Source organism: Syngnathus scovelli, chromosome 5 (assembly GCF_024217435.2).
Source record: "Syngnathus scovelli strain Florida chromosome 5, RoL_Ssco_1.2, whole genome shotgun sequence".
Classification (NCBI taxonomy): domain Eukaryota; kingdom Metazoa; phylum Chordata; class Actinopteri; order Syngnathiformes; family Syngnathidae; genus Syngnathus; species Syngnathus scovelli.
In genome coordinates, this window is record NC_090851.1 from 10538190 (window position 1) to 10564129 (window position 25940).

At 38.6% G+C, this 25940-nt stretch overlaps 2 protein-coding genes across 3 annotated transcripts; both read right to left on the minus strand.

The window, feature by feature from the left end:
- Positions 1–431: 431 nt before the first annotated feature.
- LOC125968624 (A-type potassium channel modulatory protein KCNIP2) lies at positions 432–8193 on the minus strand. Of its 2 annotated transcripts, none has more exons than XM_049719895.2 (9): positions 7944–8193; positions 3616–3718; positions 3411–3531; positions 3252–3321; positions 1965–2035; positions 1684–1791; positions 1475–1579; positions 1256–1318; positions 432–1178 (listed from the first exon to the last, which is right to left on the minus strand). In XM_049719895.2, the coding sequence occupies exons 1-9, from the start codon at positions 8014–8016 to the stop codon at positions 1131–1133; spliced, it is 762 nt and encodes a 253-aa protein (XP_049575852.1). In that variant the 5' UTR covers positions 8017–8193; the 3' UTR covers positions 432–1130. The 2 variants fall into 2 exon arrangements, with proteins under 2 accessions (XP_049575852.1, XP_049575851.1); XM_049719894.2 differs by having other exon boundaries at positions 3411–3535; positions 3620–3718; positions 7944–8191.
- Positions 8194–9985: 1792 nt separating this feature from the next.
- On the minus strand, positions 9986–25616 carry armh3 (armadillo like helical domain containing 3). The gene is made up of 26 exons (XM_049719847.1): positions 25477–25616; positions 24478–24587; positions 24339–24395; positions 23116–23262; positions 22923–23030; positions 22764–22856; positions 22606–22680; positions 22146–22232; positions 21924–21980; positions 21614–21657; positions 21346–21406; positions 21210–21256; positions 20553–20628; positions 20205–20298; positions 18913–19014; positions 18767–18825; positions 18612–18677; positions 18230–18299; positions 17764–17824; positions 17596–17684; positions 16027–16109; positions 15779–15905; positions 15255–15330; positions 13504–13582; positions 10746–10862; positions 9986–10632 (listed from the first exon to the last, which is right to left on the minus strand). Exons 2-26 carry the CDS (start codon positions 24577–24579, stop codon positions 10540–10542), a joined length of 2070 nt encoding a protein of 689 aa, XP_049575804.1. The 5' UTR covers positions 24580–24587; positions 25477–25616; the 3' UTR covers positions 9986–10539.
- Between the last annotated feature and the right edge of the window lie 324 nt (positions 25617–25940).

The following is a 25940-nucleotide window of genomic DNA, read 5'->3' on the forward strand; positions in this document are numbered from 1 at the left end:
AAGCACTATGAGCTCACTTTGTAGGGTCCACGAGTGCAGGAATTTGACAACATAAAATACATGCATTTTGTTAGTTGTAAATTATAAAAACAATAGTTGACAAATGAGGCATCTGACACACTAAAGCTCATCACAAAGACCCTCATTGTTTATCTGGTTAATATGGAAACTAAATATCTTTTTTAAGTTGATTGTTGCAGTGAATTAAAAAAAAAGCGAATAAAAAGTAGTACTGCTTTGTTAATTTACTTTCAACTAGCTCAGTTAAGGACTACAAATGCATAGACCTCACATTCACACCTAATGATAATTTATTGTGTTCAATACATCTGACGCAGAGTACACGGGATGAATACGCAAACACTTCACTGGACGGCCATGTCAAAGTCTTATGTAACAAACTTGGCTAATACTAAAGGACCAAAGAGTGGTTGTTAGATCATAACTGTGAGGTTTTATTGTCATCCATCATCATCACATTCCTATCAAAAATATTTCAACACGCTTATGTGACTGCACACATCATGCAGCCACAATACGCTCATAGTAAATATCACAATATCCATCAAAGTGACTTTACATCATGTCCACGTTATTGCATTTCACAGCCATTACTTGTTTTACAGCCTCATGTCTGTCCTGTGTGTATCATACATGTCAGGGTAAATATCTGTTCCAAGGAGAATTAAAGAAGAAGTCAACCCCATGAAGAGTTATGTCAGAATATATTTGCCAACATTTTAAAATCGATAAGTGCCAATACTCCACGGACTCGCCACCGAATCATCACAGCATACCTTGAAGACAAATTCATTTTTGTACTCGCATTTACACCTATGGACAATTTAGTCTTTATCTATCAGTAGTTGGAGAAAAGACACCCAAGGATGGAGAGGACATGCAAACGCCACACAGGAAGGTCAAATTTAAACCGTGAACTATGGGGCAGGCATGCTAACCATTCTACCAGAGAACAGGCCCACCATCCCACTTCCATTTTGAATCATACCGAAGGGATTTTGTCACTCTGAGGTGACGCGTTTGAGTCCACCAAGTACACACACATGCACGCACGCACATACTGCAGCACTGAGGAGGAGCTCCAATTGTAGGAACATTCGACTCCACCTTTAGATGACGTTATCGAACATGTGCATGGACTGCATGATGTTCTCATCCTGCAGAGGAGAAACAGGCTATAAGCTGTTATTGTTGTTGACTCATGTTGTAAATGAGATTTAGAATGAAAATTCACCTTTTGGCACGTCTCCAGGAATTCCTCAATGGTGACGACGCCGTCCTTGTTCTTGTCCATTTTCTACAACATGACACACAATCAGTGTTAATCTATATTCATGCGCAGCAGTTTGCAACTGACGCTTCCTGGTTACTGAACAATGGATTTGCGTATACAATGGTGACCTTTGAACTATGCCATTGCACTGCCCGATGTTTGTTGTGTTTGTTATCCAACCTGGAAGAATTGTTCCACATGGTCCCTGGGAGCGCTGTCCCTCATGCAGGGATACGTATACGTGCCCATCATGTCATAAATGGATTGAATGATATCTGTCATCTCCTGACCAAAACAAGTCATTGCCACAAGCTGTTAGCAAGAAACACTAATAGAAAAGAGAGGGGGGGAAAAAAAAATACAATTTTAGTGAAGAGTGATGGTGGTACCTCTCGAGTGATGCAGCCATCTTTGTTGAGGTCGTACAGGTTGAAGGTCCAGTTGAGTTTTTCTGTGATGGAGCCTCTGAGGATGATGGACAGACTTAGGACAAAGTCCTATGTCCCAGTAAAAAAAAAAAATTAAAAAAAATAAAAGAGAGAGAGAAGTGAAGGCTGTTAAACATTAAACCCACATGGCCTTTACTTGTGTTTCTCTTCTAAATAACATCCTGCATAGAACCTAAACAAGATGTGTTGAAAGTTTATGACACACTGTCTACAGCTTTCACCTCAAAGTTGACAGATCCACTGTTGTGAGTGTCGAAAGCCACAAACAGGAAATGTGCATACATACTTGTATCTGCAAAAGAAACACAATATGAACACTATGTACATTGAGCACTAGCATCAATAGTGCTGTCAATTAATTAAAATATTTATTCGTGACTCATTTTTTTGATTGAATTGGATTCAATGTATTAAAAGTCACGCAAATATACCCTTAACAGTCCATTCTAAGAATTTGGCCAATATAAAAAATGGATATGAAATGTAAACAAGGATTCAGCCTAATGTGCAACAAACCATTTTTAAAGTTTGTTTTGAACTTAGCCGCAATATAATCGTCTTGATTCACCAAAGTAACCCTGTTTCTGATGTCTCACAAAAGAATGAACAGACAACTCGCCATGATGCTTTCTAAAAACGGATTGAATCTCTGCTTAACAAACCCAGACTAGAGTCACCAGTGTAGCGTGCTTGATGTTTATTTGCAGTCTCGCAAGATCCGGTGTGGTGTAGTGGTTTTTCAGTACATGAAAAGAGTAGACATTTTATTAGGCCAAAATGCGCCTTAATAACGCAATTAAAAAATGAATGGCTATAAAAGGGGTTTGGAATAATTGCGTTAATAACGCATCAAACTTACACCACTAATCAATGTTATGTTACTGTTCCAATCTGTGGACGGTTTGGCGGTGGGTGATACACTGTCAAAGTGACAGCCATGTAAAAAAAGTTTATGTTTTATTGTGATAGTATTGGCTTTATTGCTATATTGTGGTTTTATATTATTTTGTATACCTTGACAAGATGAAGCTAAGCGTCATTATGAATTTGTATTATCCTAAACCTAAAGGCATGTTTGGTACAAATTGCTAATCACCAAAACAACATAATACCACCAACAGTAAATTATAGCGGTGGTGGCACCAGCATCATTATGCCTCAAGGTTGTTTTTCCTCAGCTGGAACTAAAACCTGACACAAGGTGGAAGGAATTGTGAACAGTTCCAAATAGTAGTCTGTGTAAGCACATAACTGTCGATGTTGTCACATTTGGTGTTGAGCTGAAAAAAACACTTCTAAAAGTAGAAAAAAAAATCTCACTCGTGTACAGTGTCCAAATTCCCACGCTGAAAATGACAATGGACTCGGACTTTTATGCATACGCTTGCGGTTTGTTTGTTTTTGTGGTGTCTGGTTCTTTTCTTTGCACATCTTCGTAATTACGGTCTTTAAATTTGGAGTTTGGTGAAGACGGCAGATGTATTTTAAGAAGCAAGACTGTAACTGACCTCCCTGAGGAAAAAATTGAGAATAGATGCTTTTAAATGTCTCCTCATTCACTGCACCGCTCGGACACTCCTGGAATCAGAAGATATAAAGAGCCTCACTCTTGCACGCATGCATAAAAGTGGTTACAGTCAAGAGTAAATGTTGCCAGCGGGACTCACATTTTTGAATCCTCTGTAGAGGACTTGGAGCTCTTTCTTACTAAAGCTAGTTTGCCCCATGAGATGTTCGAGGCCTTCGGGTCGGTAACGCACTGCCAACAGTTCGGCATCATCACTCACACTGTCTGCACAGGCAGAGAGACACAAAACACACCGTTGCAGCACAGAATATGGATTATAAGATTAAGAAGACGTGGAGGGACACTTGCTTTGATTGAGGGATGGGCTGGAACCAGAATGGTAGCAAGGCAGCAGTTTGAGGAATCGCTCCTTGATGGTCCTTTTGGTGGCTCTATATGGCGGGTTACCTGGATAGAATAGAATAGAATAGAATAGAATAGAATAGAATAGAATAGAATAGAATAGAATAGAATAGAATAGGCCGAAAAATGTAAGCCCTATATAGTATACTTAAATGTCCTCTGTTATTTTCAAGGGCAGATATAGTATTTTAAATTTAAGTTCATTTCAGTTTAATTTAAGATAAACTTTCTGGCAACTTCAGTACAATTTATTAAAGGGTAATTAAGTTCCAAAATAATGTTAACACCTCAAATATTTTTAATTCGGCACATTACCTTTTTAGATAAAGCAGCAGGATTTTCTAGCGAATTTGGTCATGCATTGATAAAACATGCCAGCAGAGGGCAGTATTAATCCATAGCTCAACAAGAGAGCATGGCCAATAAACATACTACTACTACAAGACACACACACACTTCGATTCTGTGCAGGCTTGTGTGTGGCAGACGGAGCATATCACCTGACCAGGTTGCCACATGACCATTCACATCTATGGACAAATCAGAGTCAAATAGCCAAACAAATAAATGTTTTAGATTAGTCACTCTCCACACATCCATCCATTTTCTGTAAGCAGCTATACAAGCTTTTCTGAGCACTGATTGCTCGTGTGTATGCTGCTATTATTCATCAAGAGCTTCATGCAGTGATGATGTTTGCTGAGATGTCAATCAAACACGTTTTTTTTTCCCCTATTGAGCGCATTTAACCAGAGAAAGGGGATGGCATTTTCTTGATGATGTCAGTCTTTGTCTTAGCAGCTATTTTTAGAAATGATTGATCACACTGGAATTTGATGAGATCAAAACACAGACGCACGCACACACATACACACAGGAGGGGTGGGGGTCATAATGGGTCAGATAGTGTATTGTATTGTAACAATACAAGCACATGTAGGCATGCTCATGTCCATAAAGTGGTTAAATGTGTTTCCCAAACACATCGCCCTCAAAGATTGGACCCGTGCACGCCCTCGGGCTGACTTTGATTGTTTCAATCAATTTCATTGTGTACAGCCCACTGAGGGAGATCAATACACTCTTCTCTGCTTCTGCTAACACAATTAAAATACTCTTATCCACTCAGCTGTAGGTGAGCCACCAGGACAGGACAAATGAGAATAAAAACACAGCGGTTAAATATGGACAGGAAGTAAAAAGTGGAAGCTCCCCACTTAATGTGTCTGTGTGTGAGTCTTGTTAGCATGAATTCTCAAGAAAAAGGACTAAGAAATCAAAACCGGCAAAAGCTACCTTTGTCTTGTCTCAAGTTTCAATCGACTGAACTTACACCTTAATTTTATGTTAGTTGATGTTTTCCAGACAAGACAAAGAAATATTGGATATCATGAGCTATTGGTTTTTATGCTGACACAAGACAAAGCATTGCCAAAAACCATCCTTGGAGCCGACAACATCAATCAATTCTCCCTGGGTCATGTTCCCCCATGTGGCTCCTGTACCCATTTTATTCCAGCCTTCTACGAAAGACCCTGACGTCTCAATCAATCAGTTAATCAATAAATCTCTCAGCTGTCATTGACTTTACCTCTTTCAGTTTAAGGTCTTCTTTTAATGTAGTGTGAACATCCATAGGGGTTGGGAAAAATTGATTTATCTCGCTAACTCTCCCCAAGTGCTCCGCAGACCAAATGGTTAGATAGAAAGGATCAAACCTATTTTAAAATACAGCTACCTTTTTATCATCTGAACAGTGTAAATGTAAAATGTTGGAAAAAAACTTTCAACGGAATCACAGATACATGAAAAATCAATTTCAATATAGGCTACACTTGCCGCCACCGGTCACACATAAAGAAGGCCTTTGGATGAGAGACTTTTAGCAATCTCCAAACAAGTGCACTTGCACTTGACAGACATCTACTCTTGTGTTATGATGTTTCCGATCACTTTTTAAACTCCTCTTTGAGCTCGCGTTAGCTTTCTTTCCTCTGGGATGTCACGGCAGCTTAAGAAGGGTTATAGGCCCAGCTAAATCAATCATGTCGCCTCTGTGCTTACAGTAATCCTTACTGGGACTCCACTCAAATTCTGGATGATCATTTCTCACAAACCGTGCACTCACACACACCCACATATCTACAGGAGTATGGTTTTCATCAGACGTCACCTTGTCTCGTAAGAAAAATGAGTTTTGACGGTTTTGCTCCTTGCAGCACATCAGCTGTCAAACAATGAATTCAGCAGAGATAAAAAAAAAAACACAAACACACACAAGGGCCCAAGCTAGTATGTACTGTGGTATTCTAAGTGCTACACTAAGTGAAATTGAGATATGTTTAGCCTAGACGAGAAACTGATGACTCTGCAAAAAACAGCATCTCTAATGCATCAACACTTTTTACACAGCTCAAATTTTAAACAGCATCCATCCAATCTGTTAGTTTTCTCCGTCAATTTATTTTTCTTTCTTATGAATACACCATTATACAGTACATATTATGCACCATACACAAGAGACGGTATGTAGAATTTTTGTGCCATCTCTTGAACGAATAAAATGCAACGACCTAATTTTGAAGCGTATGAAGTGAGCAGGTGATTGTCTCTTGGATCTTTGAAACATGGCAGCGAGACATGTCAGCCTCCTATACGGTCAGGCGCATACATTTAGCGATTATGAGAACTACGGTTTAAAAAAATTTAAAAAGTATGTTAGTGAGATCATATTTTTTTTAGCATCTTATTGAAATTAATTGTGGGGTTTTAAAATGATTGAACAGTGAAAAATCTAATTTAATTTCTATACATTGTCCCTTTAACATGTCACATTATTGCTGTAAAGTTCCACTGATCCAAAAGTAAGACAGTTTGGAATTTGATTCAATTTTTGGTGAAAAGTACATATGCCTCAAAGTTCTTTTTCAGGAGTTTGAAATTTGACAAGACTAGGCCGCACAACTTCAGGTTTCCAAACCTGTAAACCGATTCAATAAAATGTTTCTTACAAAATACAATTGTTGTCGAACCTTTTTAGAGGTAAAAAACAATATAAGGTTCGAAATAGTTTGTTGTGTTTGTGAGTGAGTTGTTCTATTCGCTGCGGCGCTTGCTTCCTTTCGTCTATCTCTTCATACAAAGGGCCATTTGTGTGTCTTGCGGAGTGGAGCCTGAGTGTTGATGCACCTGTTGACTGTTTGCTTAAGCCAACGTTGAATGGCCATCGCACACCACACCAAGAAAAAAAAAAAAAAACATGAAATTAAATGTTTATTCTAATAGTCTGTTAACCAGCCAGCTGTGCATACTTCTATTCAAAGATTTCGTATGAGAGCAGGCACTCGGTTATTTTTGGTGACAGTCTATTTTGGGATGATCTAATACTTGTTTTTGCAAGTGTATAAAAAAAGGGTTGAGGGATGAAGTAAAGATAAAAACATCTCACTGATATAATTACACTCCAAACACAGTGAGGAAGATCATTGAAGATGACAAGAGATGCTGGAGACTTTCAGATGATTTTTCGCCTATGCCTCGCTTCTTGCTTGATGCCCCTTAATGCATGCTCACTTGTTTATCTCATTAAAAACGTCCATACAGTACCTCCATAACACAGAATTGTGGCTGCTTATCATCCTGATCACACAATTAGTTTAGTCACTCACCACAAATATGTATTGTAATATATTCAGCTATTATTATAGATTTACCCAACAAGCATGGGAAACATGCAAACTCCACATAGGAACACTGAAGCTTAGATTCTAACCCGAAAGACACAACAGGCAAAGATCACGAACGATGAACTAAGTTGACGTTTTGATTACCTCAGTCAAATAAAAGTGTTCATTGAATGTTGTGTGCTGCCTAAGTATTGGGACGCACAAGAAAGAAATTAGTTTTTTCATTTGAAATGTTACCAAAAAAACATTTTCAATATGGGTTTGGATAATAAAAAAAAAAAGTTGATGCACTGAATCTGATCCACTAAATATGACGTTTTTGTTTATACGTTTCTTGTAAAAATTGACTTCACAAAAGGTTCATAAACACTGCTTGTGGTGCATCACGTTTGAAATATGTAAAGTAAAATAAGATTACAAATATTTGCGTCGTGTTTAATATATATATATATTATTATTTTTTTAAATGGAAAAACACACAAAAGAACCTACATTATGCGTTGCTGGGATTAAACTGAATGGAGGTTAAAGCTTCGATTAACAATCCCAAGTGGCAAGTGGCAAACAAAATTACGTAACCCTACCTGTGAGTGGGTCGTAAGATCGGTCCAGTTCCGTGGACTCAGACAAGCTGTGATCCTGACTTCTGGATTTCATGGTTGACCCTCGAGTTTTTCTTTACTGGACCACCACTGCACCTGCACACGATCTGCGTGTGTGTTCATCTCCCAAACACTGTCGAGACTGGAAAGTGTGAAGGAGCGTGATTATGTTAAGGTTCCCTCTCCCCCCTGCTCCACGCTCCTCTTTCTGCAGGAACTTTCAAAACACTGTTTGCTTGTCTCGTCCAATCACGCGGTACGAATGTCACGGAGGAGGAGGCAAATATGTGAGAAGTCAAATTTGATTTATTTATTATAGTTGCATTTTGTTACGGCATCCTGGTCACTTCACTCGGTGCACCAAACAAAATATCAATCAAGATTTGTTTGTCAATACTGGACTGGATCAATGCAGACTAGTTCTACAGGCAGCAGCAGATCTCAAGAGAGCAGCCACCTTGTAAAATTCTCAGATGACAGTGGCCTCCTGGTCCTTCTCCAGGTTTTTATGGGGCGTCAGTGAAGGATCAGAAAATGCCTCAGCAGCATTGTGGATATCCACAAGTAAAAAAAAAATGTGTTTGTATAAAAAATTATAGGAGTCTAGACAAGGGACCTGGGCTCTATCTAGAAAATAACAAATAGAGTCAAGACAAGACCTTGGCAAAATTCACAACAGGTTTTTGATCCATGAATGAACCAATATATTACGTTTCCTGGTTCAGTTGGAATTGTTGTTTAAAGAGTTCTTTTCATCTTTGCTGTTCTCATTTTGGCATTATGAGACCTAATGCTTGATCAACAGTACCTCCGGCTTCAAATGGGATGCTCTCTTTAGTGGCCAATAAGCTTAGAGTGTCACAAGCACTTTGCAACAGAATTACAGAGAAACAGAAAGGCACTTAAGTGCACGTCCTTGGAAATAAAAATAAAAACACACCAATTGTGAATTGGTCAACTTCTTGTTAGAGAATAGCAAGACATTTGGACATGAATTCAAAAGTTGAGGTCAAATGTATACCTTATTTTAGTGCAACTGTACCATGACCGTAACTGAAAATATTTGTAAGTCAAATTATCTTTCCCCATTGAGATGAATAGAAATGACATTAATCTGTATTTGTACTGTATGTTCAGAAAATGGATGGGTGGATACTTGACTCGAATCGGGACATTTATAGACAGAGGATTTATTTTGAAGTTCAATGAGAAGTTATGATAACAGGTGACAAATACAGTATATGAGCACAAATGAGTGAGCAAACACAGCTTGCTTGCTACATGGATAATCATCCCCAAAATTCATAAAATTCTGTCCAGTAGTGCCACATTTCAGTCTTCTGTTGTGTACACAGAGAGACAGACAAGACAAAAGGCACACAAAGTGAAATAAAGGAGAGGACCAGAGGAGGAGGATCAGGAGAAACAAAGTGGGCAATCTCTATCTGAATGAAAATTTGATGAGAAAGCCGGAAATGCTTAAATGCAGTCTGCCAAATACTCAGCAGCGTTAATGGATTGTTGCGGTTAAAAATGTCTGACCTGGTCTGCACTTAAACACATCCATCCATTTGTTAACAATCTTATTCTGATCATGATGTAGGTTAGCTTGGCTACACCTTTGACTGGCCAGTAGGCTAACATCACAAAATTAGGTAAGTGAACCACTACACTGTCAGATAGACCATAAACAAAGCATGAATCCTTAGATTATTTCCTGTGCAATAAGAAGCTAATTAGAAGCCACAATGCCTGGTTGTTCGATTGAGACATGCACTATTTGATACACCAAATTATCAAATTTAGACGGAACTTTCTGCCATAACAATCGAAAACAAAGTCTTGTAATCTGTCATTAAACAGAGAACAGAAAAAGTAAAAGCTTCACTTTTCCGTATTTGTAAATGTAGTGTTTACTACATTTTCCTGAAGTGTGCATCTGAGTGAAGGTCTGCTTTATTTTCACACTAAACAGGAACAAATACAAACACTGTACTTTACACAGAATGAATGAGACACATGTGTACGTGTATATTTTTTTTATTTGTCAGACTTGAAGCAAAAAAAAAAAAAAAAATGGAAATACATCTATTGAGGAAAAAGAACTCAGCACATTCAGTTTCATGAAACTTAAGAAATGAGCAGTAAGATATACAGCAGTTCGTCAGTCATGGCTTACTTTTGGTAACTCCAGAGCATCAACTACATTCCAAGTCTTGGATCCGCAAAATGTGTCAAGTGAAAACTACTTGAAATGTAATTGAAAGGCGTAGGGTACTTGAAGCGCAAAGCGGAGTAATAAATTAGATGCACCCAATCACAGCAGGCGGCACTAGCGCAGGGTTAAAAATACTTGTTCAAACTATCTGGAATCCAAACATTTGTGCCTGTTAACAGTCCAGCCAATACTGCAGCCTACGCACAAGGAGCCACGCCCGCAGCTGCATCCACACACACGGCAGAGCTGTCCTTAACAAAGTGCTTGCGGCCCATGAGAAAAGTTTCAATAGTCCAAAAGGGATGAAGAGGTTATGTTCCAGTTGGTGTTAGCATGAGCGTCTGTACATGCAGATGCTTCTCAGGAGATGGTGGAGAACTCTTTGAGAAGAACATCCTGACTCAGGGTGTTTAAAGACACGTTTTTCCTCACATTCAGGCTGATGGAGCGCACCTGAGAACACACACCATTTTGTTTTATTCTGAAGACATGGGGGTTTCAGATCAAAAGACGATACGAGACACAAGTTCAGTAGTCCAGTGGTTTAGATGTTTTGGTTTTCTTACCAGGTCCTTAAAGAAAGCCGCCTCTTTGGGCTGCTCCGAGTATCTCTCAAACTGGTCCAAACCATCCTGCAGTTTGAGTGTCAGCGTGTCGTAGTTGGAGCGCACCACCTCCAGCACCTAACGCAACCCGAGGCAAAAGAGAGACACCGCATGACATGAGCACGTACTGAGGCAGTTAATATTTAGTAGGGTTGAATACTTCAGCACAACATTCATTTAAGGGAGATCATCACGTGCTGCATCATTGTCATCACGAGTAAACTCTGCCCATTTTGTGCAGTCGATTGTATTCTGTTTGTACCTAGTATTTATACAAAGTCATAATTTAAATGACTTTCACCTTGTTTTTGCTTTTTATTTTATTTGTCTTCATTTGATTGATGATGTATAGTTTACATGTTTGAAATAAATAAAATTCATTCATTCACTGTCGTCATAATCATCAAAGTCGTCTGCTGGGTCCCTCTAAGCTACTTCTGGCTTTTCTCCTTTCTTTGCCTCTCTTGTGCATCAACTGTGGCTCTCAGTTATTTGATTCCAAATGATAAAACTTGATGTGCGTGTCCGTGTGTGTGTGTGTGTGTTTGTTTGATTGTCGAGCTGACATGAGAAGTTGGAGTGAAATCAGTTAATTATGCAAAGATTCTCCACAGCTCCACCCCTGACAGTTACCCTCTCAGCCATGAAATAGGCGCTAATGCAGACATTTTTCATTTCTTTATAAATGACCCCCATAACGCAGCATGAAACGTTTGCACTGGAACGTTTTCCTCCACAAAGAAAAAATGCTGCTGATGTGGACAAATGGAATCATATCGATGTTAAGCGAAGATTGGTTCCATTTATTGTATGCATTCCCCACGTGTCTAAAACAGCTGACTCGTCAACTTCCAAGACATTTTGCTTGAATTAATCAAAAGCTCTCCACACATTTTTATTTGTAAAATGGCATTGTGATGAAAAATTTAGTCTCTCTCTGTGTGAGGCATGTTTGAATGATAACCTCAGTTAATGTGCATTCTGGAAAACAAAATGAAAAGCTCAGAAGAGTTGAAACTGGTGGGAGGTGGGACAATCAGAGGAGTGTCAGCTGTGACAAACAGGTTGGAAGGACAAAAAAAAAAAGAAAATGAAAAATGGAAGGAAAGTAAACAAAGCATGAAAAAGGAATCCAAAGCAGGCTCATGTGACGGTTGAGCAAAGAGGTTTTGGCCCACAAACAACCCTCCGCCATGGTAACGCTCTGCATCATCAAGCAGACACGTCACCCTTGTGTTTCTCTTATCTCCGATAACAAACAACACAACTGGCCCCAAGATGGAATGTGTTTGCATTGGAATGTGGAGCTGTGGTTATGGACATCATTAATCTTCTTGTGTCACTATCACGACTAGAAAATGGTGTGCAGGTAGAGGCGTGTGTGTGTGTGTCGACTCAAGGCAGAGTAAGGAAATTCAAGACATGATGATGTATTTGAGGACCCACAGTTTGAATGAGCCCCGAAACTAGTCAGTAATAGTGTTGACAACCAGCTATGAGAACCTTTGAGGCTGATGTGTTAATAAGCACGAGTCCATTGGGCTTCTTTAGTTTAATTTGGAACTCCAAGTAACAAAATGTGCATCTCGCAGCTCAGTCACACCAAACTACCATTTTCCTTGCTTGCTTCTTGTGATTAAGTCAAGCAGATAAGAGTGTGGTGGGATTATAATGGCCATATCCATCACTCTTATCGTTTTAAAAAATGTTTTTGCTATCCTCGCTGCGCTCTCTTTGACTTTAATGAGCTCGTCTCATCACCCGTACATCCAGCACTTCCTTAATGACAAAACAACATCATTTAGTGCTCATGTGTGTGTCTGCAAACCATTTAATTATGTTGGCAAACAGACAAAAGAAATAAGTCCAGAGTTGTAAACTAAAAACTAATCTTGCAATGTAATGGCAGCACGTCACAGTATTCCGACGCATTGGTTATCTGCCTAAATCCAAAGTAAGCACTATAATAGGGAAGAGAGCTGATTTAGGATGTGGACAGATGGGCTGATTAATTCTGAAAATCCACAAAGACTGTAACAACAGTTAGTAGTGTTTGTTAAGGGGGGGGGGGAGAACTATCCAGTGGAAGTTGGTTAGTGCTGATGGCAGGCAAAGCCAACAATTAGTACTATAATAACCACTTGTCATGACCAATGTATGTAAACGAACATCTCAACATAAAACATTTTCACAACATTGTCTCCAGCAGAAGACCACAGCAGGTGTCTGTTCATTTGGGTTCCAGCCGAGCCGAGGAAAGAGGCGGGTTACATTCTGACTTCCACACACTTAAACTCACACGCTTAAACTATGCTAAGCATACCTACCACTATACTGCCTTGCCCCAACTAAGAAATGTTTGAATACAGCTGCTAATTAGACTATTTTCCCAAATTTACTGATGGCCCAAAAAAAAAAAATTCAGAAAGATCAAATTTCTGTTTTTACTAATACTCAAATTGCTTACCACATTGACTAGATTCCAAATATACCAGTAAAGAGTAAATGCTTTTAAATCCTAGGAAATAGTTTTATGCACAACCAACCATTCACACAGATATTCACATTGTCTGAGTGGAAATTGAACCCATACAAAGTGGGCCAATGAACCACAACACCATTAGTAATACATTTCGCCTGTATTCCTGTCTAATGGTTATATAATCCCACATCAAGCCTAAATGCCAATAAAATATTAATGTTATGGTGTTAATGTTACCTGCTCTTCTGACAGTTGGGAGATGTGGTTCACAGCAGCATATGACTCAATCTTCGGGTTAAAATGGTTGATGATTGCCCTTAAAGACAAAAATTGTGCGTTACTGGGTGTACAGCTACATGTGACTGAAAACCTCATTTACTATTTACAGAAATTAAATCTGCTGCTCCAGTCAACTGCAAAAAGCTTTCATCACAATTTTGGAAGAAGACTGCAGGGATTTGCGCTCAAACATCCACAAGAGCATTAAAGCCACGTGGCACTGATGAAGACCTGGCTCACAGTCCGAGCCCAAATCATCTCAGAGGAGGGAGATGAGGTCAGGTTTCAGCAGATTGGGGCAGGGTGGCCACAATGCACACCAAAGACTTGCCTAATTGTGAACTGAAGCATACGTATACAGGCAAATAAAAGTAAATTAAAAATATGGGCGGTCTTTTGACTTGGCCATTGCAGATAATAGGGCTGTCACTGTCGAATATTTTTAGATTCAATTATTTGATTATTTAACCAAGTGATCAAATACTCTGATCTGATTTTATTTGGGTTACAGTGTCATAGGTTTTTTAACCCAATTACTGTTTTAATTAATTTTGTTTATTTGCTATTATTTAGTGATTAAAATATATGAATACACAAGAAGGACTGATGATCATTGTTTTCGAAAGTAAAAGCAGATGTCTGAAAATGTCTTATTTTAATAAGACATAACATAACTGGATCTGCTTTTATAAAGGACAAGCGAAATGAGAAAATATATACTTTTGAGGTTCTGGAATCAGAACATTTGGACAATATTTAAATGATTACTCAATTATTAAAATTTGAGGGGAATAATTTGATAATATATGTTTTCAATTACTCGATTAATTTTGACACTTCTGACACATAGCAAACCAAAATACGGTTGTACCAGAATGTACAGGTTTGACAAAATAGCTAAGCAGGCAACAGTTGACCTGTTCCTCACCACATTTCTATTTGACTGGATCTAATTGGCTGCTTTATATTTATTGTGCATACTGGGGAATTTCAAAAAGGCAATAGTTTCCCACATTAGTGTTCAATTCTACGGGATGATCCGCTCCATAGGCCGAATATAAATGGATGCCACTTCAATGGCTCCGCCTGCACTGGCGCTATGTTGCAAATAAATTCTAGTTACAGAAACGCAGAGAATACGGCTCCATGTTTTTTTCTGCTGTCATTTACATGAAGAAGGGCATTTAATGTAGGAATGGGGTGATGGGAGGAATCAAATTGGTTTAATTCCGCTATCGACTATCTGACATTTTTATTCATCCCTGGCTTCATTTATCTATTCATTGGTAAATTATTCCTTGACACTCACAACCGGCTGCCTTGCCTTCAACCTTTGCAACTGCCAATTTAAACAGGAAAGTCTCTGTGGAGCGCACAACTGATTAGGTGAAAGAAACCTCAGGGAGAGCCAGCCCATATGAACACACCACAAGGACCTCAAAGCCGGGATGACCTCGGAGGATCATGGATGAGGAATTACTTTACGACTGGGAAAAGAATCTTACTGAAGGGAGAGGTGGAGGAAGTTCAAACAAAGATTAGGTTGGCATAGGGAAAATTAAAATTAAAAAATTAAATACAAATAATTAATTCCCTCCATTTTGACCTCGCCACATTCTTCTTTGCAATCTATTTAACACGCCACACAATATGACTTTTTCCTTTTGCATATGTTTTTAGTGTGTGTGTGTGTGTGCGCTTTTTATTACCGAACATTAATGAGGGCATGTGTGACTTTACTCGCAGCCTCCTTCCACTGGCCAGTGTTTGTTGACACTCTCAGCACTGAAAAGCAATAAATTGTAGATCAAAAACGTTTATTAAAAAAAATATTTGCAGCATATCACATAGTTTCATAATTAGCTAAATCCGCAAACTGAATTTTGGTCATGTTGCTGGAGGAGTAAATTTTAAAAAGTTGCAGGTCATTCTTTTCCTGCATGGTATCTGCAGGTTTAAAGAAGTCAAACTATACAGTGGTGCCTTGACTTAAAAGACTAATTCCGTTTTTCAAATTACAAATAATTTCAAAGAAAATATAACAGTGTTAATTGTGCCAAGTCAATTTTGAATGGCAGATTTAACAATGTAAAACATTAATGACAATCAAAGCTTCTGTTCCGTTAAATCATATTTTAGACTTAGTACGGTTTCCATGCAAATGTTGTGGATGTTTTGATCATTTGTGGCTGGACTTATTGGGTTTATAAATGCCTTAAGAATGTCAACGTACCCATACAGTAGAGGTTGTCAAACACTTGGTGCATTCGTACGATCTCATAGTAGAGCTCATCGTAGCTGTTTGATGTGGGCAGAAACGTGTCGCCGTATGTGATGAACATGTTGAACAGGTTAACCACCTGGAGAGGGAAACAATAAAGCCAAAGTAGGCTTAAATCAGTCACTAACACCTGACACTTCTCTGCATAATGTTTATTTTTTATATGTATATCTTTTTAACACTGGTGTGCTGTTTCTTACCAGTAGTGCCAGATGAAAGATGTTGTGCTTGGCCAGCAACGCGGTTTCATTTGACAGTAGGAACTTGAGCAGGTTGATAAGCGCTATGCAGAGGGAGACCAAGACTCGTTAATGAAAAACAAAACCTATATAGACATCTTTGATCAGACAAATGTGGCAGCAGCACAAAGCTTTGTTCGTTATTAATATTATGACATAATGTAGGCAACAGAGACATCTACCTGCACATTAAAAAAAAAAGAATGTTTTTTCTTTTTTGTTTTTTTTTAAAACACTGAAAGGTAACAAGCATCTGCCGGTTCAATTTGACTCGTTCTTTTCTTTTCCTTCTATTATCATTACCACAAGCAGGGAAAGTGGCGCCATCCAGAGAATGAAGCTGATTATTGGTCTGATTAGAGGAATCAGTATTCTAATGAGAGACAGCGCAATGGGACCATTAAAAAGTGGAATGTGATCGTGTGTTGCGTTGACCGGACTGAAACCAAGGCCACCACGATGGATTGTGCTTTCTTTAGAGACTCATTATCCAAACTCAATGATGCAATTTATTTCCAAATGCACGTGGCAATGACTTCAGAGCCAAATTGCGTTTTAGGGTGTAAACACTTAAACATTGATGCACAACAAATTAAAGCTTCAAGAGATTTACAACACAAATCTTACAAAAACAGTATTCCTCAACATAGCTCAAAGCAGCCTGGGAAGATGAAAGACAGCAAAAATGGGACCTTTAGTTAAAAAAAAAAAAAAAAGGCATCTTTAAAGGAAGCGGTTGTAGTTCTAAAACTGTTAGAAACTTTATATTTAGCTTCAGTTTGCTACTCCCTCTCTCCCATGAGTCTCTGACCAAAACTACACCCTGCCCTAATGTGAACGAGCGCAAGACGTGACCTGCATGAAGGAGCACTGTAAATAAGCCGATCCAAGCCACGGCAGCTATGTTGCCCGCATGACTTACTTGTGTCAACTTACTGCACATGTATTTGAGTAAAGCCACAGTTATGCCCGGCACGTCCACTCTGCACGCACAAAGCGTGTGTAGGCGCGCGTTTCTTTGTTGGTTCGGCAGCTTCTTCTTCGAGGGGTCGGCAAGCTGTCAATGTACTGCTCAAATAACACGCTTTTGTCCACAAAATCTCCTCTAATGTGCTTGGAATAGTGGCGCAAATCTAATGCCATACTGTTGCTTCTGCCCACAGCATGGATTCCTGATCTTTTTTTTCCTGTCGAACATTTTACTGAACATATCGTCTTTTGATATCGCTCATGTGTCCATCGCAATACACACTGACATTAATTTATCACCGGTCCCTAACAATGATACTTCCATAATAATTGATAATAATAATTCATGAAATATCCTTTACAAATTATAGTGATGTTCAGTTTTAAATGTGAACAGTCAATTGACAAATAACAGTGTCAGAGATGTATCATTTCAAAACATAACATTATTATTGGTGCAAAGGCAGAATATTTAACATAGCTCTAATAGTGGTCATATTGTTATGGTGCCTGGTTAAAATAATGTTGCAGAAATTTTTCCTTTTTACCAATGAGGCATACCTGACCATAGCTCCCTCCAAGTGTAGTGTAACCTGATTCTGCACTTCTTCTGGTAGCAGAGAAGTTTGTGAATGATCTGAACACAACGCCTGATCAGGACATAAACAAAACAAAACAAAATGTGATGATATGTTTGCAATTTTGTGTGCTGTGTGTGTGTTTACTCACAAGTATAAATCCATGGGGAAATCCTTCATCATGTGTGTGACAATAAATTCTACCATCAGATCTACGGAAAGTTAAAAAAAAAAAAAAAAAAAAAAAAGCAGTTGAAAGGTTAATTTTAAAAGCTGATACAGAATCTATTTTGCAAAATGCCTGCAGGTGACAAAAGCATGTTCAAGTGAATATATCAGTGGTATTCCCAGAACACATACGACTCCCAAGAAACCACTAATTACACCTTATAATTATTTACGCACAAACATAGTAATTATTTAAAGAGTTCTTTTAGTCAGACAGGGAAGATTATTTTACCTGCTTTACAGGTTTCGGCTACTTCCTGTAGCCTTAAATAGCAAACTTAAGAAGACAGTATGAACCTTCACAAACGATAAACATAACTGAACTAACTCTCAACGATGAGGCCTCAAATATGATGATAAAACAGATATGATGCAAAACATCTTCTTACCTAAAACTGCACATACCAGCGGCTGACACGGGATATTCTTCTCCACAGCTTTCTTTCGGTGCCTCATGGGCTGCAAAAGGGAAACACATTTAACTGTACCGAAAAGAACAAGGTCATGTCTTGTGACTGATTCTTCTTACATAGTTATGCCGGTTATGAAAATACAGTACTGTGATAATCAATCATCTATTTAATATAGAAAACACATGTAAATTACTGTACACAGTTGCCTTAATCCCTCCTCTCTCCTGAAATTTTCTTAAAAATTGGTACTAAACAGCATTGAATTGATCATTTCAAACGTTCTGATCAATATGGCACGCAAAGTGATGGCCCAAGCATACTCAGCAAACCATTCAACATTTTTATACCAAAGACTCACCATTTTGTGCAGGCTGACTCTGAAGTTCATGTTATCATCGTGCAGAAAAGCATCAGCATATTGGTCCTGTCACACACATACAACACTTGGTAAACACGACCGTGGTCCAAAGCTCAGATGACTGATGGATGTCAAGCTATGCACACTTCTCCTACCTCGGCGATACATGTGAGGATGATTAGGCACAGGCGAGCACTGTTGAGTCGATGCTCATCTGAAAACAAGTACACACCTCACATGTATGTATGAAAGGAGTAAAGGAACCATTAAACGAAACGGAATAGAAAATTATGTTTTTTACCTTTAGTATCCTGCATTACAATAGAGGCGTACTTGAGGAAGGTGATGAGAAGGTTGCTTGTCTGCAGGTTGGGATCCAGTGGCAGCTCTGGGTTGTTCATCACTACACGGAGCGTGAACAATTAAAACTTCGGCCAATTTGGGTGTAAGTCTGTAGAGAGCTTCTATTGAATGACTTTATAATCTGACAAAACATTCACAAGTCAGTTCCAGGTCAGTTATTCCCTTAATAACCTAATCAAAAGGTCCATGAGCCTTGACCTGGCTGTCTAAAAGTGAGAGCACTGCTTTTTTGTGGTTGTATTGATTCAGGCAAACACTGATAAGCTAAGGAACATTTCGGACCTATCCAAGCCGCTGTGTCATCTTGACAAGTATCGCTCTGATCGCAGCTGCTTGTTTAATGATGAAGCAGACATTTCTATTTCCTCCCCTTCGCTCATTTGTTTCCATATTCCTCCGATCACTGCAGGCTCATGGGACAGGACTGTTTCCCACCGTCTGGACAGATTCCATCACTTCTTTAGTGCTTGGATATTCCTGACTGCAGGCATTTGTGTGATCAGGTTTTAACAAAGGCTGCATGTGACAGCTTCATCTTAAGAGAGGAGTTAATATTTCATGCAGAAATGGCTCTCATAGCCATGGGGAAAAAAGTAGGCTGAGGTAGAAAGATTGCACCTATTAGGAGTGACAGCGTATGTGTATCCTAAATGAGCCGCATGTGGAAATGCAAAACGTGAGGCGATTTGGTTCGACGAGAAATGTGAGTATGTATTAATATCTCTTCTGGCTGTCTTGGTAGGGCTATTAACTGAAGCAACTCCATTTTAGAAAACAAACTACTAAATATTTAACGGTTGCTGGTGTAGGTGCCTTTGTGTGTTCAAGTTTTTGGTCAATGTTTTAAGGCAGTTATGAAAAATGCATGTTGCAACACAGTTTTGCTTAAACTGAGGCAAAGACTCTCAATTCTAAGAATCTTTCAAAATACTTTGGTCCATTTCAGGGCCAATCAGGTGCTTCGAAAATGTATAAAGGGCAGGTCGTGGTTTCAAGCTTTGGTAAATACATCGTTCCAGTGGAGGCTCTGCGATTCTTCAAATTGGAAAGCAGGATTGTTTGCTTGGGGCACGAGAGGGGAAATTACATTTTCACTCTGGAAATTCTGAAGGTTTTAGGGCTTTAAAAGTAATCTAGCATGCTACTCCTTGTGGTATGTCTACCTAACTAATTGCAAAAAAAAAAAAAACTACGGCTGTAAGCACAGAAGATTAAAAAAAAAAGACATACTGTCTAGAGAGGGTGGCGTTGTGCCAAGCGGCGTTGTTGGTGTGGTCTGGGGTTGGCTGGTCGGCGTAGCTACAATGTCAATCTCAGGGTGGCTCTATGGAGGAAAAAAACAATAACATGAAATATGTTATTATAAAGATGTCACTTAGAGGAGAATAACGTCATATTTTCATCAGTACAGTAATAGTTTGAAATTAACACTATGACATGAAGCAACTTGTGAGTTGCCCCAAAAGAAAAACGCCACCATCTCGACAACTACAACTCACTACTCACTGAATTTAATCTTCATAAAGAGCATAGACTAATTAATTGCAGTTAACACAGGGCTAAAGGTTTGACTGTTACCTGTGCTAATACAGTAATGAAGTTGCGGTTGAGGTGCACGGCCTCGTACAGTGCCAGCAAAATTGCTTCATTGGTCCTGCAGACAAAATGGAAATTAAAAGTCAAAGCCGGCAGATTAATTGAAAGAGAAATAGTCACACAACAGCAACCTCAGATTGAAAAATACTATCAATCTGTTTCTGTAAAGTTCAAAACAAACAGAACTTAGTCTAGCTGCAAGGGCCACTAACGTTTTTGAAAGTAAGAGTTATAATCTTGGGTACTGGTTAATGGGAAACTTTGACTTTAGAATTTTTTTTTCTTCTGAAATTACCTTTAATATTATTGTTAATGATAATCAATATGTGAAGACTGATCATATACACGATTTCTCACAATAATTAAGAAACAGATAAATGTCAATGTGCACTGTACTTTGTTGCCATGAAATTGTCTTGTGTTTATTATTTCAAATGACATTGTACGATATTCCTAGAAAATGACGATGTCCCATCACTGCTGAGCTAGTTTTAGAACAGATCTGCGAGCTAGTCATGTGGTCACCTTGGCAACCTTTTCCAGTAAATTACATTTATGAGTATTGAATAGCATAATAGACAAATTGTTGCAACCACTAAAACAAAATATTACTTAACACTGCGATTACTTGACACCTACTGAACAGAGAGCTTCTCGTCCGCATCTGCAATAAACATGTTGCCCACCTGTGGATGAATGCAGAGAACAAATCTGACCATCAATGCAAAAGTTTACAGACATTTCTTTCAATAAATTGTACAAAGGAAATACGTACCATACTCGTGAGGGTGGAAAAGAACCCACCCTGGTGTTCTTCCTCTTTATTTTTGTACTGCCTGAAGCAAGAGAATGAACAGGGACAATTAACAGGAAGAAGACATTATCATCATTATATAATGAAAATGTCATTTCTTTAGTTACATTGTTTATAATACAATAACATTAATATAGTCTACATACATTACGCATATGGCATGTTTTTGTTGTGCAGCCCTATTGTATACAACTGTTTCTAGTTTATATGTGGAAGGATTAGATTTTACCTGTTATAGTCCATTAGCGCATGGTGGACAACCAGACCCATTCCCTGAGAGAAAAACAAAAAACAAAAAACAAGGACAGCAACAAATCAATACATATTAGATCACATTTGTGTTAATCTGTTCAATCTACTTCTTGGTTCCTAGAAGATGTCTAAGTGAAAGTTAGTCAGAAAGCCATTATGATTCCCAAGGGCATACTTTTTTCACTGACTGAAAAAAAAAATCTGACTATTCCCATAAAAGGTCATTCAAACAACAAAGCAAAAGGTAGCTTGAACCTTTTGCACACCATACTGCATGGCATACTTACATCCAGTGTTGGCTCATCATCCACGATGGAGAGCTTCACGATATACGGATTTACAGACTAAAAGAGACAGGAAAAGAACTGTGAAAATAAATGTGTTGGAAGGATGGTACAGACATTTTGTAAACTAAACTAACAGATACACTGGAGTGCACAAGATCCAACAAAGATACTGCTTTTGTTACATTACTAATACTGGTGCATCAAGTCAGTCAACAAACAAACCTCGTACTTCCTGTAATTGACCAGAAGAGCAAGAAGAACGACAGCGTCATAACCATGCTGCCCTCTACTGGACACATCAGAAAGTATCTGTGGATACAGAGCAGAAGCTCTGATGACCAAAATCAATTTTCAAAAACAAATAAAAACTTTACAGTCAATACTAACGTCCAAGAAATGTGGGTACATTATGAGAAGAACACCTTTCAGATTATCTTCCCACTATTTGCATCTGTGCTGGTTCATTAGATTTTTTTTTTTTTGCAGCGGGGGTAATTCAATTGAAATAATTGCAACGATAATTTCTGATTTAAAACCCCACCAATGTTATCCTATTTAGACTTGAGTAATGAAAAACATTGTGGGATGTCTGTACACAGAACGTGGTGTTTCGGTTTAAAAACCCTTGCACAAAATTTATATTTCCACAGCCATTCACCCATTGAGGTCATCTTATCAGTACCTGCAGAATGGCTTCAAAGATGCTATTGATCATCACATATTCCAAGATGGTGTTCTGACTAATATTGTCTGTTACCTGTAAACATGCAACATATAATTAAGTCAAAAAAATGGTCTCTAGAAGCAACTGCACTCTTCTAAATACTTGAGGTATCTCACCGTCACCAGACACAACAGCAATTTGAGACAAAGGCTCTTCAGACTCTCTGAGCCATCTCCACAAAGGAGGCTGTCCAGTCTTTCCATTAAATCCTGTCGCACAAACATCACATACATTTGCCATGTTATTTTCTTCCACATTGTATATTGACTGTGTACCTTCATCCTTTGCTCAGCCTTGTCAAAGCCAACTAGCATATTAATGATGTCAAAGCCAGACGCCGACTTGTTCTTTTGATGAACTCCTCTGAAAAGCGCACATAGTGTCTGGGACAGCAGGAAGGAAGAACTCATGAGTTTAATGAGCGATTAAACGTATAGCACACAATGAGGTCCAAAAATCTTCAGTCACCTGGAGAGCATTGACCACTTTAATTTGATGTTCTTCTCCAAGGGCCTGAACACTGTGATGGAATAGAGAATTGATGTTGTCCTGAATCCGCTGCACCTCCTCGCCATCGACACTCTCCAGCTTTGACTCCAAGTACTCCAAGTTCACCTGAAAAATGAGGGACACAAAGGTTGAGTCAGGTTTTCCCTATTTTAACCAGTTGCAAGTGTGACTTAAATTGCCAGCTCCTGTTATTGTGTAAATAACTTTATGCCAGTGTCCATCAAAACTTTACTTCTAGAGCACAACCTTAAGTGAATTGTTATTCATGTGAGATGATACGTATAACAACCTATTGCAGTGTTTCCCAACCTTTTTTCATTCATGGCACACCTTTTCACTGGAAAAAATCTCGCGGCACACCGCCAACAAAAATCTGTTAAGCTCCTATATTAAAATCAGTTATATTACAACGAAACACGTAGAGTCCTATTCCTTTATATGTATGGAGAGTCGAATAATTTAATAGAAATAAATACTAAATATTCTTTAAATTGTATTCCTTTTTTTAAATAAAAGTGACAGTTTTTTAAAAAGGTTTTAGACAGTGTAAGAAATAAACTATTTAAAGTGATTGTGATTAAAATAAAAGAATCAATGCGATTTTGTTTACTGTTTTAGACTAGGTCTATAAATATTGCAACAAAGTCACTTTTAAAGACGCTCTGCTGTTCTGACAGCAGCTGAGTGGCTATCACAGTCGAGGAGTCTCGACTTGACTGCTTACTTTACGTATGTGAAAAATAACCAATCCAGGTTCTCCGGTTGAACTGCATTCTCTGATTTCCATCGGACCACAAACGCACCGCAACCGTCATAGTGTCTGTCACTGTTAGCAAAAGCACACAGCAACACACACATAAACTGAATATGTGCCGATGCAATACAATCATATCGACACAATATGAAATCTCAAGATTCTCCGATTCTCCACACATGCACGATTAGCAAGTGGCTGACCAGGCCTTGCGCGAACTGATCAGTGGTTTGGCGATCCTGTTTACAATGCGCTCCGTAATTAATATTGGACAGTCCCACGGCACAGCTGAACGTCTCTCACGGCACACCAGTGTTGGGAAACACTGACCTATTGTATAAGATTAGTCATTTCACAAAATAAAATATTTTTTCTAATTTTATAAAAAGCCCTTCCACACATTTACAGTATCAACTGTATATTGTACCTTCATCAGAAACAGCTCATCCCAGAAGCGAGGATTATTCTTCGCTGGGTCTTCTTTCTAAAACATACACACAACATTTACAAAAATAATACCACTATAAATGTTACTATGTAGTGGGTTGGTGGTGCATGATACTCACTGCAAAGATCTCATCATACATCAACACCACCTTCTCCTTCAGCGGTTTCTTGGAGGACGATGTCCTTCTCAGCAAACCTGCCTTCTTCTCCACCTGAGACATGGTGAGGTCTAAAGATACGGGACACATAAAATCACACTTCATGGTTGTATGTATGTAATGTATTTACTGTTAACATGGGAACATATGATCACTGTCATGAGCTAAACCCATGATTAAGTGCAAAAACATCTGTTATCTCTAGAATAGTATCTTGAATAGCAGAGACATTGACATTAGCCACTCTTAAAAGCTCACACACCATGTTGTTATTGTGGTTGATGGGAGAGAATAAAAAAGTCCAAAAGGATTATGTGCATGCAAGTGATTCAACACTGTTAAAAAACATGTTTTCCTTCCATTTTAACATTTTGTTACTCTTTGGTTGAACGTAATTATGGTACACAACATTGTATCTTTATAAAGCTGCCCCCAGTGTGGAAACATGCGTCAAAGTGGGTTGTGTTCACCCAAAGTGCTCAACCATTTCGCCGCCTCTGACTCGGGCTGTCAATCGGTTCATCATCTAACAAAATGTGCTGCAGTAATTTCACATATTCGCAATTGCACTCATTTGCTAGCCATGTAACTTGTTTATCAGCTGCTGTTGGCTAAAATGTAGCACTCAGGAAGCATCTATTCAGCTAGCGTTAGCTAAGACGCAATGTTGTTGACTAGTTAGCTAGACTTTACCTGATTTGTGGGAATACAATCCGGGTAATAATGTTACCGAGGGTATTTTCTTACACTGTTATAATTATTTAAGTTAACACCCTGCCTTTGAAATCTCGAGAAGTGAATCTACAGCTAGCGTTGCCGAGCTAAAGTCGTATACGAAAACGACGTTAGCATTTATTTAACGAGCTTCTTACAAGGAACGTGAGAAGGTGGAAATTTACGTCAGTATCGTGTTGGGCTATTTCGATACGTTTCTACATAGATGCGCGTGTTCATTCTCACCTCACTTTAAATGTATGATGTAGCTCATGAATCCTTGACACTACAGTTGCTCTTCAGCTAGCATACTGCTAATGCTGTCGAGCCTCCTACTGGTTCATAATGTCACTACACCCAGACACACATACAATCATCTACAATGCTGCCCAGGTATTTCGACTTATACATTTGTTATAACGTGGTCGATAATTTATTGCAATAAAAGACTGTAAACGATTTATGTGTCATTGTTTGAAATGATCAACATCGACGTACTTTTCAGTATGCACTTAGAAACGTGATCAACAGATCAGACATTTTAAAAATAAATGTACATAACTTTTAACCGGTGTGCCCCATACCACTTGTTGTCGTTATCATTATATTAGTTATTAAAGTATATTACGTAGCCTGGTAACTGCATAATAGTAATAATCATTTTATTAACGTAATTATACTGGTAACGGCATTAACAGTAATCCTTTAGA

Coding starts and splice junctions, on each gene's coding strand:
- armh3 (XM_049719847.1), bottom strand. CDS start 24,579: ATGTCTCAGGTGGAGAAGAAGGCAGGTTTGCTGAGAAGGACATCGTCC. Junction 15,906..16,026: donor TCTTTCATCTGGCACTACTG/GTAAGAAACAGC, acceptor TTCCCTCTCCAG/GTGGTTAACCTGTTCAACAT. Junction 10,633..10,745: donor CGGCTTTCTTTAAGGACCTG/GTAAGAAAACCA, acceptor GTGTGTTCTCAG/GTGCGCTCCATCAGCCTGAA.
- LOC125968624 (XM_049719895.2), bottom strand. CDS start 8,016: ATGAAATCCAGAAGTCAGGATCACAGCTTGTCTGAGTCCACGGAACTG. Junction 3,322..3,410: donor TCTACAGAGGATTCAAAAAT/GTGAGTCCCGCT, acceptor TTCTGATTCCAG/GAGTGTCCGAGCGGTGCAGT. Junction 1,179..1,255: donor TCCTGGAGACGTGCCAAAAG/GTGAATTTTCAT, acceptor TCTCCTCTGCAG/GATGAGAACATCATGCAGTC.